The sequence below is a fragment of the Sminthopsis crassicaudata genome, chromosome 1, assembly GCF_048593235.1.
Source record: "Sminthopsis crassicaudata isolate SCR6 chromosome 1, ASM4859323v1, whole genome shotgun sequence".
NCBI lineage: Eukaryota > Metazoa > Chordata > Mammalia > Dasyuromorphia > Dasyuridae > Sminthopsis > Sminthopsis crassicaudata.
Window position 1 is genome coordinate 750,352,117 of NC_133617.1, and position 14,380 is coordinate 750,366,496.

General features: G+C 50.7%; 1 protein-coding gene across 1 annotated transcript; it reads left to right on the plus strand.

Moving 5' to 3' along the window:
- Window positions 1-5,180: 5,180 nt before the first annotated feature.
- Window positions 5,181-14,048, plus strand: YAE1 (YAE1 maturation factor of ABCE1). The gene is made up of 3 exons (XM_074284493.1): window positions 5,181-7,908; window positions 11,106-11,227; window positions 11,966-14,048. Exons 1-3 carry the CDS (start codon window positions 7,774-7,776, stop codon window positions 12,390-12,392), a joined length of 684 nt encoding a protein of 227 aa, XP_074140594.1. The 5' UTR covers window positions 5,181-7,773; the 3' UTR covers window positions 12,393-14,048.
- The last annotated feature ends 332 nt before the right edge of the window (window positions 14,049-14,380 follow it).

Here is a 14,380-nt window from a genome sequence, read left to right on the forward strand (position 1 = left end):
CATTGGCCTTGTAAAGCCCACAGTAATTTACAGATCACAATCCACTGGGAAAAAATAGCTGTTGGTGGGTTCACTAGCTATGGTGACAGTGAGGCTGTTGCTTAATAACTACTTTGTACAGTAAGTATTCTTTTGTAGGCTTTTGCTCTCAGATGAGTTATAACGTGGGTTTAGAATTCTGAAGAAGATTATGTGTTCTTCCAGTTGTATACAGAACTGAATCTAAAGAGGGACCAACGGTGCTTTGTCCCAGTGTGGGCAATTCCACCGTCTCAATCTCCTCCCTTGCATGATTCTGCCCATGGTAGTATCCTTGATTCAGGAAACACTTTCTCCATCCTGTGGTTGGCAAATCTAGATGGCTAACCCCTTACCCATGACTCTAAGCCAGCAACCAAAGCTTTCTATTTATACCTAATGGCCTTTCCCTAGATGAACTTCTCATATCTCCATCCCTTCAACTTCCCTTAGCTCAAAAATTGTGGTTAAAGCTATGATTTACATGTCCATCATCTAATAAGTTGGTCAGAAAAGGAAATTCTGCCTAAATCATAGCCATCATGTTTGTGCTTCCTAGAGAGGTGAGGAGTGCAGTGGAAAACCCAGGTTTTTCCCCAACATAAGAGGCTTGGCAAGACCAAACTTTCTCCTCCTAGGATCAAGCTGAAATCCAATTTTTTGCCCTCAAAAAAATAAAATACTAAATATATAGTAGCAGGATTCCCAGGGTAATAGTCTTTCCTACAACTAATATAAAAAGTCCGCCTTACCAGATAGATTGGAACAAAAGGCCTGAACGTTGATTTACAAAAGGTCAAGTCAACAGGCATTTATCAAGTGTTTACTATGTGCCAGGAACTGTGCTAAGCCTTAAGAATACAAATGCAAGCACAAAGAGAGACATGGGAGTGAGGGAGAATTCAAATCCTATACTTCATGGGCAGCTCACTTCAGATGCAGAAGAGAGCTTCCATTTTATTGCTACAGTAAATTTCAGAGCAGAGTGATAAGACATTGGAAATTCAATGGAAGCAACTACACACGTTCTGGACTCTTAGACCTTCACTCACTCTCTCACCCAGACACACACCCTCCCTAGCCAGCCCACTCACTGAAAGCTTTATGAGAAAAAGCCTGCAGGAGAACTAGAGATTACTCACCACATTCAAAGGGAAGGAGTTTTATAAAATCCCTATAAAGAAACCTGGAGCCCTTGTCAGTGTGAATTTGAAATATGTCCCTCAGCAATACTGATGCTTCAGAAAGACAGACACATGGGGTAGGTGGCCAGAAAATATTCTTGCCTAGAAACCATGAAGCAGCTAGGCGATCTCCTCCCAGCCCAGCCTCTAAATTAAAGATGTCACTCCTTGGGAGTCATGGGCCCACAGTGCTCCAGGGACAATAGCCACCTACTGGGCCCCTTTTCAATCATTTGACGAACCAGAATCAGAGCTACATCGGTGACTGAAAGGACTCAGACAGACAGGATTGCATGAGGGGCACACTGGAGAATGGTTGTGACAAAAATGGGGTGAAGGAAACCACAGGTATGTCAGACTACACCTCCCAGACCTAAGACAAGAGTAAATTGCTGTCTGAGGCACATTTGTAAAGTGTTTTATATATCACTTGGCAGAGGCTCCTTGCAAATCTATTAGATTGGTTCAAAGATAGATGTCACTGGTCTTTAAGTAAATTATTAAATTTGTAGATTTTTAATAAACTGGAACTCCACACACAGTTGTTACTGATGAAAGAGTTCTAGAAGTAAACCGGATTGTCCCAGAACAGATTCCACTTAACCAGGTCACCCAAATGTCCTCCCTCCAGCATGCATTAGCCATAGCCAGTGAATCATTGAACTCTAAGGACATTAGGCAATGATCTTCATGGGGAAAGGGAATTTTCTCAACCTGGAGTTCCTTTAATTAACATATTGTCCATTAAGTAATTATAAAATCATAGACTCAAAGATTAAGGTCCTGGTAGGGACATTAGGTACCATGTAGTCAATCCCCTCCTTTTGGAGAAAAGATAACTAAGACACAGGGAGAGAAAGTGACTTGACCATGGTCACATAGGCTAGGACAGGATTTAAATGCGAGTCCCCTGATGTGTGCTAACACATCACTCTCATTATTTGAGGGGCTGCTGGCATTTCAAACATACAATGAGAAAATCATAAGACCTAGTGGGAAATGAGTCCAATGTCAAGAATTGTGAAATCAACCAAAGAGCAGTGTTCTCTCGGTCTTAGGAGGTCAATGAAGAAATCCCTCCTGAAGAATCCCCAGCAGTCTTCCAAAGACAAGGAACCCATCACTTTAAAGACAAAGCTCCCAAGGAAATAATAAAAAGAAGGGACCTGTATGTGCCAAGATGTTTGTGGCAGCCCTTTTTGTTGTAGCTAGAAGCTGGAAGTTGAATGGATGTCCATCAGTTGGAGAACGGTTGGGTAAATTGTGGTATATGAAGGTTATGGAATATTATTGCTCTGTAAGAAATGACCAGCAGGAGGATGTCAGAGAGGCTTGGAGAGACTTACATCAACTGATGCTGAGTGAAATGAGCAGAACCAGAAGATCATTATACACTTCAACAACAATACTATATGATGATCAATTCTGATGGAAGTGGATATCTTCAACATAGAGAAGAGCTAATCCAATTCCAATTGATCAATGATGGACAGAACCAGCTGCATCCAGAAAAGGAACACTGGGAAATGAGTGTAAACTGTGAGCATTTTGTTGTTGTTTATTTTTACCTTCCGAATCCATTTCTTCCTTTGCAACAACAACAACAACAAAATTCGGTTCTGCACATATATATTGTACCTAGGATATACTATAACATATTTAATATGTATGGGAATGCCTGCCATCTAGGGAAGGGGGTGGAGGGAAGGAGGGGAAAAATTCAGAACAGAAGGGATTACAAGGGATAATGTTGTAAAAAAAAAAAAAAAAAAATTACCTGTGCATATGTACTGTCAAAAAAATGTTATAATTGTAAAAAGTAATAAAAAAAAATAAAGACAAAGCTGTTCCATCTTTATACAGTCCTATTAGAAAGTCCTTGTTCCCAAATCTGGCTCCATGTTGCATCTGTTAGTTCTAATGATGTTCTCTAGAGGGACCAAAAGTGTGTTATCTTCTTTCATATTTGCTCTTCAAATATTCAAGAGGAGCTCCTGAAACTTCTCTCAGTTAAATACCCCAAGCACTCTCTTTGGGTTCTCGAACGACGTGTCTTCTAGAACATTTTTCATCTTAAAAACCCTGACTGCTTAGGAGTGTGAATGTTGTCTTCTTCAGTAGAATGTAGGTTTGAGGTCAGGGATTTCACATTTGTCTTAGAATTTCAATGCTTAGTGCAGTGCCCAGCACATAGTTAGTGCTTAGTAATGCTTAATGAGTGATTGACTGATTAAGGGAGTTCTAGTTTATCAATATTCTTCTAAAAGAATGGCAGCCAAAACCAATCACGAGACTTAAGACGATATACTTACAAATGGCTCGAACAAAAACAAAAAAGGCAAGAATAGCTTGACCAGATGAAATCTATGTAGAGGCAGACAAGCTCATTGAAGATTCTCAAGAAATCTGAAAAAGGAGGATAACCCACATGGTGGAGGAAATCATCAGGTTGATGGTGCTGGATTTCAAATCAGAATTCTAAACCTAATACTATTTGTGTGATTATGGGATCTTAAATCTGCCTGTGCCTCAAAGTCTCATTTATAAAAATTCAACAATATGGCCTCTAAAGAAACTTCAACCTTTAGATCTTGAACCTCTGATTATCATTACCTTATTAAAAATTTAAAAAAAAAAAATGACTCCGGACTAACATGGCCATTTTCCCATCCCTACAAGACATTTATGAGGGTAACTGGCACATCTTGATTAAGGCACGAGAAGGAAAAAGCTAGGATTTGGCAAGTAAAATTCTGCCGATGACACGTCTCCATATTACATGACTGACTGAAAAAGCAGAGAATGCAAAACCCCACTCTATTTCTCCTTCATTGACCATGGCCTCTCTTTTGATCCTTGGACATGACATGTCATCTCCTGACTCTAGGCATTTTCATGGTTCCCCATCTTGGTGTCCACCTCTGGCCCTCTTTAATATTAGCGCCTTCCTTCAGCCTCCAATCTGTCATATTTGCAATTATGGCCAAAACATGAAAGCCCAGAGCTGGGGAATCGTGATAGCTGTGTGTAAGGAGCTTGTGAGCTAAAGGCCAGTGAGCCTGCCTTCCATTCCTGGAACTGTAGAATGCATTCTGGGTCCGACCCCAAAGTAGCAACTAAGGGATTCACATCGAGCCCAAGAGATCTCTAGCAAAGTGGGAGATAACGGCTCCTTTTTCTTGCTAGACGTCATCTAGGAACAAATAATGGCACTTGTCGACAATGTTGTGGAAAGGTTCTTGCTCACGTTCAGATTGGACCGAGACCTGGTCTGGATGTAAAATTCGGTGATTCTGGGGTCCTACGAACCCTCTCCCTCAGTAACGACCACTGTTATTTTGTACGACACAGACCGGCCAGCCGTCAGTGCTAGAGACACGAAGGGCCCAGAGACAATGCATACGTCGTTCAATAATAGCCAGTGTCCGGAGACCAATGACTTATTTGCAAGTATGACAGTCACAGCTCTGACACTCGGAGGAACCTTCACGTCATGAACCCTAAAAATCGGTTAGAAAATGTGCCTATGCTTTGGCCACCCTGGGTAGCACGCGATGCTTCCCCATCAATATGTCAGGAATTTCTGATTTCCTAGTGGGAGAATTCCTTCCACCAAGAAAGAAATTAATTCCTGAAGCTCAAAAAAGTCAAGTGATTTCCCCAAGATCACGGAGATGGCGTCAGAGATGCAGACTTGAACTCGGGTTTCCCCAACTCTCCAATGGGTAAAGCATGTGTTTCTACCAACATCGATGGCAGCAGTCAAATGTTCCCCCGGGGCGGGCTGTTTGGCCATCGAAAAGCCCAGACATCCCGGAGACCGTAAGAGGGGGTTTGGGAGGGCCGCGGAGCAGCTACCCCGTACTCTGTGAGTGTCCCCAACACTAGAAGCTTTCTTAGTAAAAGGCATTAGGAAGGCTCGCCACCCTCTCTGTGGGCAGAAGAAAACAAAATAAAATGGAACAATAACCCAGGAAGAGAAGGGTTTTTTTTAATGCAGAAGATTTTGAAAGGATAAAGGGAAACTAAAAGCGTTAGTGTGGGAAGAAAATGAGTGCCATCAAAAAGCTGACAGAGCAGAATTTATGGAAAAGACACGAACTAAAAAGCCCACCAAGCATCACGCAGGAAGTTTCCACGGAACTGTCCAAATCAAGTCACCCCGGAAACGGGGCGGAGCCGCCCATCAGCGCTCGGTCGGGGTGTCTGCCGTCGCCAAGGACGGGAGCGGAGACGAGTCTGGTGGTCCTTCACAGACCGCGATGCACGCCCTCAGGTGGCCTGGGAGCTTCTGCCGCGTGCTGGGTTAGAAATCAGACCGAGACAAGAGTGAGGGGGGCTGAGGATTTGGCGGGTCAGTCCATGACCCACACTGGCGGAAGACCCAGTGTAAAAAGTGGGCAAGAAACCAGTTAAGTGGCCAGGGAGCGATGGAAACAGGAGACACTGGGGGAAACAGAGAGGAGACACGGCCTGACGCGGCGGACTTCTGGGGGAACTCCCGCAGCCGCAGACCCCAGCTGGAGCCGCACGAACACAGTCCAAGCCCCCAAATGTCTTCGATTTGTTGACTGCGCTCTCTCCCCTTGTCAGGCAGCCGGTGTCCTTCCACCGAAAGTAAAAAGTCAGGGGGGAGTTTTCCCAGTTCTGTCCCATGGAAGAGCAGGAAGCGTCCCGCCTGTAGTGGGAGACTCCGGTTCCATTCCCTCCCGCTCCCCGGGCCTTAGTTCTCAGCTACAAAATGGCGTCACACCGGGTGCCTTATACCGGCAGCGCGCTCTCGTCCAGCCGGACTCATTCTGCACAGCGGGAAGAGGAAGTGGGAGGCTGCGCAGTCCGGCCGTGCACAGCCGTGAGGTGTGAGGGAGGAGACGAGCACTTATGGAGTGGCTGAAATCTCCACCGCCAAAACACGGCAAAGCTTCTCCTGCTCAAGTCAGGCAGTTTCACAGGCGATGGGAGAGCTCAGTCATAAAGCAGAAGTACGTGGCAGGCCAGGCTCGGTGGGGGCCGCAGCCGGACCAAAGCATAGGGACAGCGTTCCGCCCCCCAATGCGGTCTGCAAACTCTGGGCCCCCTCGAGTCCCGGGAGAGATTTCACTCTGGGAAGCTCGAAGCACGGACATGGCTCCATCCGCAGGCAGCCTGGGCAAGCACCTGATGAGGCAGCTAAGACCCGGCTCGGCCCTGAGGGGCGGGATCGGGTGGGAAAGTTTATAAAAACAAATCCACCTAGGATATACTATAAAAGTATGGGAATGCCTGCCATCTAGGGGAGGGGGTGGAGGGAAGGAGGGGAAAAATTCGGAACAGAAGGGAGTACAACGGATAATGTTGTAAAAAAAAAAAAATTACCTATAAATATGTACTGTCAAAGAAAATGTTATAATTATAAAAATTAAATTTAAAAAATAAAAAAAACGACCCAAGGAGGCTCCAAGGTGGGGAACCACAAGGTGGGGGAGCCCAAAGCCAGGATACAGGAATATTAGAGGCCATCGGGCGAAAGGGAGGTCCCTTCGGGGTAGGACCAGTCTCAGCCCCGACCCCTCCCACAGGAAAGCCCCCCCCCCCCACTAGTCTGAGAACTTCAGTGGGACCAGTCTTGCACTGTAAGAGCCCGAGGGCAGACATGCAAAAAGTAGGCACACAGTAGGGCAGAGTTCTGCTTCCCACATAGAGTGTAACCTCCCCGAGGGCAGGCCCGCGCTGCCAGGCCCACTGGAGGGCAGGGCCTTCCTGGGGGAGGGGGGAGGAGCTGTCCGCTGATTCGCAGTATCCAGGCAGCACTCGAAGCTCCCGGGGCTACCCAGAGTATCCGGGCTCCCCGTGGGCCCCTACGGCTCACGATGTCTGGTCCTGGGCCATGCCTTCAGTCCAAGACCCTTGTTTCCTCTAATTTCCTAGCAAAAGTCGGGACAAGAGGGAGTGAGAAGGGGGCAAGAGAGAGTGAGAAGAGAGAGCTGACGTCATAGAGCCACCACGCAGACGCGCTTGCTGCAGAGGGTAGGCGCTGCGTCTGCCCTTTACAAAGATGGCGGCCACGAAGCAAACCCTTCTGTTCGCCCGCCACCAACGACCCCTTTTCCGTCTATGCGCAAAAAAATGAGGATGGAGAGATGGGGAAGCGCCGGCTCTTTACCAAGATGGCGACCACAGAGAAAGAATTTCCTCTATTACCCCTGCCACCGATGACTCCCTTCCGGGCATGCGTAAAGTAGTGGAAAAAAAGGGGGCGGGACAGAGCAAAGTTTGCCCTTCACAAAGATGGCAGTCGTAAGTGCAAGAGCTTTCCCTGCATAGAGCGGGGCGAGGACGAACAGTCCCCGCCCTCTCCAAAAATGGCTTTCGTACAACGAGCGTTTTAACTTCGGCTCCTTCTGGGGCATGCGCATAAGAACGTCTGGCAAAGCCTGCCCTCTCCAAAGATGGCCGCACTGTCCTCCGCCGCCGGCGGACTTCGCGGCGGCGCTCTGAGAACGAAAGGGTGGGGCTCTGGGGCTCGCCCCACGACGGCCGGAAGCAGGGGCGGGCATTTCCGGAGGCGGGGTCCGGCATTGGCGGGGTCGCGATGTCGTGGCTGAGGGCGGCATGCGCGAGACCCGGGCAGGACGGGAGCGCGGACGCGGACGTATTCGACGACGAAGCAGACGAGACGCTGCCGGCGCAGCGGGAGTGGCGGAACCGCGTGGAGCGGCGCGTGCGGGTAAGGCCGGTCCCGGAAGCCTCTGGAGTTCAGGAAGGCGGGGGCTGTGGGGGTGACGGAGGACTGGGAGCGGAAGTGATGTATACGTCTGGGTGGCCAATAAGGAGTGCCAGGGGCGGGACTTGAACTACGCAATGCCTGCACGTGGCGGTCAGCTCCTCCCCCTGGTCTCGGTTCTCGGCCTTGTCCAAACAGGTCTGTCTCCAAGCGAGAGTGAGATGTCCGTGCGTGCGTAGGGCGGACCTGGATGTTGTCAAAGGCGTTTACTTAGAAATAAAAGGCACGCCCTCCACGGGCTCCTCATGACCCCGTGACCCCGGGCGGGTCGGAGCCCTTCCCTTCTGGCCGCCCTCTCTCTGCGGTCTGGAGCAGATATTATAGTGAAGCTCTTAAAGGTGAGACGCAATGCAAGAAAACTGCAGTCATGGCAGGAAGATCAAGGTGTAAAGAGGCTTTAGCACCATGGAGGCGCGTCACATACATGTTAGGACCTCGTTAAAGTTAAAGACAGATTTTTCTTTTATTTTCTTTTATTCTCATTTATCTATTAATAGAATTTTTTTTTTTTAATTAAGACATACTCCTTGGGCTTTTTTGTATCATGGACCATCTGAAATGTGGAAAAGACGATCCCGCCTTCTCAAAATCGTGGTTTTTATAGAAAACCAAAGTTAGTGGGAAAGACTTTCTCTCCCCATGGCCCGAGCTTCCATGAGCCCCAGCTGGAGAGGAGGGAGACGGGCCAGTAACTGCAGACAGAGCAGGGTCCCGACAGAAACGTCAGGAGCACTAAGTTGGGGGGGGGCTAAGGCTGGGGGGCTGACCGCAAAGAACTTTCTTCAGAGAAGGGCTCAGGCTGCTGCTCCGAGGCCAGGGGAGGACGCCAACGGAGACAGATTGTGCAGCTTCTGAGAATGAACTTTGGACGCATGCAGCTTGGAATAAAAAGCTTATCTCAAGGTGACTGAGATGTTAACAAGAATAACAAGCTGCTTTCAGTGAACAGCTCGGGGACAGTCTTAGAAAATGTGCAGTCCCTTCTATTGATATCTATTTAGTGCCTGTCGGACGCTAGTCACTAGGGCTCAAGGAAAGGCAAAAGGGGACCACCGGGGAGTTCAAGTTCTGATGGAGGAAATAACGGGAACAACCCTGGACACTCAACTAGAAGCACCTGCGTGATTTTATTAGGGATTTCCTTTTCATTGTCACCTTAGCAACCACACACATTGCACATTCACAGCTCTGCATTAGAGGAAAAAGGGGAGGTTCTATGGGCGGGGCACTGGTCCCAGGCATGTCCTGTGACTGGGAATATGGCAGCCCCTGCCCCTCCTGGCAGAACCATGTCTTTTCAACCAGTTCTAGCAAAAGAGCCCAGTTTGGGGTGGTCAGGAGAGGCAGGGGGTAGCCATTCACATTTTTACTTTATGCTGGTTTCTAGGAACATTACCTCTGGGAAAGTTGAGGATGGACTGTGGGAACACAAGTATGGCTCAAGTAGGAAAAACCCTGACTCAGGAATAATGGATCCTCCCTGTGACCGCACTTATTTCTCATGGGACTAGACAGGGCCCTCCTCCTTCTGGGCCTCGGTGGCCACATTTGTAAAAACGAGGCGATCGGACTAGAATAGGCCTTCTCGGGGGTCACCCAGCTCTAAATCCACGACCCTGCGGGAGCATGAGGCTTTCTCAGCTCAGCGGCTCTTGGCAATAATGGAGTGAACCTTTTGAGATAGCCTGGCCCATCTGCCAGTCCCAGAGATGGCTGCCAGTCATTGCAGAGCTTTGAGGTCTTATATGTCTTATTTGATCCTCACAGTCTTAGGCCCCAGGTGCTCTTATCTCCATCTGACAGGCCAGGACACAGAATCTGAAAAACTCCACAAGAGAGCAGCCCAAGGTCACACGGCTATGTCTGATGTTGGATTTGAACTTGGAGCCTCCAGACTTCTGACAATCTGATCTGCCTCTCTGCCTGCCTTTGGTGGAAACTGAAGGGTCCATAGGATCCCCTGCACTGGGATGAAAGTGTGGCTCTGCCCTGGTTAGGCTTGGTCCCCAACCCACTCCTTCCTTGGAAGGGACTCCTGTCCCTGGCTTAACAGAGGTGGAAGTTCACCTCAGCAGCCCTGCTGAGCTTGCACCTGCGAGTGGCAGTTACACACCCACAAGCTGAATCATGGCTGGACTGAAGGAGCTCCTCAAGAGTTTGCTTCCCACCTGGGACAGAAGATGAGGCAGGATGGGCGAGGGCTGCTCCTCCCAGGGGGCCTCTGGGCTTGCTTTTGCTTTTGGGTGTCCTCGGCCTCCTCGGGAGGCAGCACCATGAGGTGTGGCCATGCTCTCCCAGGGCCATCTGCAGGAGCAGGGGTCTTGGGCTTTACTCAGACACCCTCCCAGTGTGGGCAGGGCCTTTAGAACTCGGGCTGGGGAGCTCGCTGTGGCTCTGCCCTCTGGGCTTTAACTGCCAACGGACTTGGAAGGCCCCTGGAATTCTGGCCTCCAGCAGGTGGGGGAGAAAGTACCTGAAGATTTGAAAATAATTTTGTCTAGAGAAGGAAAATACTGAGGACAGTCCCATCGTCACCAGAGACTTGTGTGGTTTGCCATAAGGTTTCTCCTCATCCTGCTGCGAGGGTCTTGAGGCCACACGTCCCAAGGGGTGGAAGGTGCTGAGGGGCCAAGTTCCCCATTGCTGGCTTTTTCACTGGATGCTCAACAACCTCTTCTTGAGGATATTGTAGAGAACATTCCCATTTAGGTCAGGGTTTAACTAGAGTTCTGAGGTCCCCTCCAGGTCCATGCCTTTGTCCTCTCTGGCCACCTCATCCGATCTCAGCCATGTTCTTCTGAACTCCCCTCAGTTTTACTCTATTCTTCCTAAAACGGGATTCGCCAGCCTTAAAAGAAAGGCAGTGTGTGCCCCTGGAGCCTGGGGAAACGGGCCCCTCCGGCTGCGGTTAGCTCAGTGCTAGGAAGTGAAGTCCTGGACAGTGGCTGCTCTAATCCCACACCGCTGCCAAGGGGCGTTCCCGAGATGTTCCCTGGCACCCAGGACCCCCGCCCGTGGTTCTGTGACTAAGAGGGGAGGCCCCTCCGCAGGGCTCTGCCACCGTCTCACGGACCAGGCCTGGAGCTCGGACGGGGAAACCCTGTCGCCTTGCAGAGCTAATTCTGTTGTCTGGCTTCTAGGAAGGTTACAGAGACGGTGTCGACGCGGGGAAAGCGGCCGTCCTGCAGCAGGGCTTCAATCAAGGTTATAAGGAGGGCGCCAGAGTGATCTTCCACTACGGGCAGCTCCGAGGAACCCTAAGGTAACCCCTGGGGCCTCTGTCCTTGTGGGAGCCGTAGGGTGCACTTCCCACCTCACTGTGTCAGCCTTAGCAGAACTTGAGGAAGAGATGTCCAAAAACAAAGGGAGTTCGTAGGTCAGAGAAATTCAGCCCTACGGACAGTCCTGCTTGGGGGGAGGGGCACAGGAACAGAGCAGGGCTGGCTTTCTTGAAGGTGCTCCTTTGTGGACCACTTTCTACCAGAGAAGGAGATGAGAGCCCAGGCCTGGGGTCAGAAAGAACCTTTCTCGCTGTGTGACCCTGGCTGGGAACTTCATCTTTGCTTGCCTCAGTTTCCTCCTCTGTAAAATGGGGATAATGATAACCGCTACCTTCCAGGGTTGTGGGGGGGGCATCGAGTGAGGCCATATTTGTAAAGCATTCAGCACACAGTAGGTGCTATATAAATGTTATTTCATTTTTAGTCATTTGCCCCCTAACCAATTCTAATAAAGTACCATGTCATAAGGGAAATAAAATCTATTACATGAAAATCAAAGGATCAGTGTTACACAGATCGAAAGCCAAAAAAGAGCCTTGAGTTGCCCCCTGCCACACAGGCCGCACTTGGGTATCCCGCTCTCTTTGGCAGTTATGATTACACTTTTTAGGCAGCAGGTTGTGGTTAGCCCGGGTAACTGGGAAGTAGCGTAACTTCTATAAAAGAGGGCAGGATTTCTGAGAACACCCCTTGATGTTTTTGCTTTGGTGCTCGTCCAGTGCTCTGCTCTCCTGGTGTCACCTGCAGGATAACGGCTCCCCTTGGATCGCTCCCATAAATGACCTTCTGGACGCTGTGGGCCAGTCTGAAGAGTCAGTGCTCCAGCACCTGACCTCCATCCCTCCCCAGCCCCACGTGGGGGACTTGTTGGACTCCCTCCAGGACATGGACCTTTGCCCCTCGGTCTCAGTCCATGAAAATATCGAAGAGGAAAGACCCGGGAGGTGCTCTGCCGACCTCAACAAAAACTGCCACCCCAAGGCCGATCAGCCCAGTTGCCCCCATTCTCCAGTCTGCAGAACACAGAGGGGGACACGTCCCCCAAATCCTAACTTCTCTTGGATTTTAGAACAAACCGCCAACATAGTGCAACAGCTGGGTCTGTCCGTGGACATCCTGCAGAACATTGAGCAACCAGGAAACTAGCTGCACTTTTTGTCACAAATAATATTTTAAAATCCTTTTTATGGAATCTATTTTATTTTATCAGCAGTTGGACCAAAATACTTAGTGAATTCTACTGTAGTCTATTCAGCTGTTACCAGTGCACTTGTAGACCATAAACTGGGCTGAGCAGACGCTTCTCTCTCCGGTCCCGGCCCTTCGCACCTGCCCTTAACCCTGCACTGTGTCTGCTGTCTTGCTCAGGTAATAACGGTCTCTGCTCCCTTATCCGATGAATAAGGAACTGGGGGAAAAGTCTTTACTCCCAGAAGTTTCCCCCAATTCTTCTGTAATTATGAGTCCAATGCACTTTTGTATGTGCTTCAAATCCTAGCAGCCAGGCCAGCACTGACTAATGTTCAGACTCGGTAACCAAAGCGGACTGGAGCTGGAGCTGGAGCGGTTCTTCCCGGATGTCCTTATCACGGATCTGTCACAGGCTCAGAAATTAATCTGCCCAGCCCCCAGCTCTTAGCCGCCAGGCCCAGTAAATCACTGGAACCTTCCCTCTGCGCATGCACAGAATAAACACTCCCATTTCCCGAGCTGATTATGGCTTTCCAGCGGCAGCCAATGAGGGAGCCGGGGCAATATTGTTATCCCGTTATGTAGATAAGCGAGGCAGCCACAGAGACCCTGATTATCTCAGATAGCGCCCGCCGATGGCCCCTCGCCCCGACTGAAATGTTAAAGGACCATTGCTGACTGGTTGGTACTGGCCAAATTCCTTCTGGAATTGGAAGAAGCCCTAATGGTGGTCCCGCCTCACCCCTGGCGGCCCAAAGCTCATCCGTGATGGCAGCTTCTCCCCCCTCCGGAGATCATGTCCGGTGCCCTGATTGTGGGGAAGTCCCGGCTGGGACAGAACTCGGCCTTTCTCTGCTCTCCAGGCCGCAGAGAACACGGGGGAGGGGGGGGGAACCACCCAAAAAGGAAGCACCCACAAGGCTCTGGGTGACCTCAGGACTACCTTGTTGCCTTCTCATTCAAGCCAAGAATGAGGCAGGATTTCGAGGGCGATCTGACCGGTTGCAGCGGAGTGAAACGGGAAGATTTTCGGGATTTTGTGTGACTGAGCCTCTTGGAGCCATGGCCTGGTGGTGGACGGGACCTGACCGGACCTCGTTCGTCCTGGCGGCGGCCCCGGGCTCCTGTGGCTCCCCGAGCGGGTCACCTCCCCAGGGGGTCACCTCCCCCAGCGCAGCCGGGGCACTTCAGCCAAAACTCGGCCGGCTGCCCCGGCCTGGCACCCACCCCGGCTCCCTGCCCAGAGTCTGAGGGGCAGCGATCGTGGGCCGGCGTCTGTGCAGAGGCGCCCCAGGATGCTCAGCACCCGCCGCCTGGTGTCCTGGGACCCCCGTTCTGTGGAGGCTGCAGTCGGGCTAAACCTGCTGGTGCCCTGTCAGGCAAGCAGACGGCGGCTGGGGTCCCGAAGTTCTCTTTTGGCTCCTCCCCCCGGACCCTTCCCTCCTCCTGCTCAGTGGATGTCCCCACATGACAAGGCTCCTGAGGGGCGGGACTGTTGTTTGTATCCCCTATGGGCGCCTGGCACCCCCGGGGCTTAATAAATTCTTGTGGACTGTCTGCAAATTGCCTTTTTGCATCTGAGCCCCTCAATAAAGCCCCCCTAGGAAGCCGCGCTGGTTTGTCCGAGTATTCTTGGGGGGATCCTTCGCGCTGTTTCCTTTGGCAGTTTCCTAGAGGGGACGCCTCCCAGCGGCAGAGGGGCTCCTCGTTGGAGGGCGGGGAAAAGGGTCACACGCCCCGAGAAAAGCAGCCTCTGAGGCGCGGGAGCCAAGTGCCCTTTCCCGGGTCGGGTCAGAAGCGCGGCCCCCCTCTCCCCCCTCCTCTCGCCACACCTTGACTCAAGCTGCCTGCACGGGGGTCCGTCCCCACCAGGGGGCGCCAAAGGACTAAAAGAGCCCTCCCCTTCTATTTCCCTCCTCCCTCCTCCCTCCCCGTGGCCTACA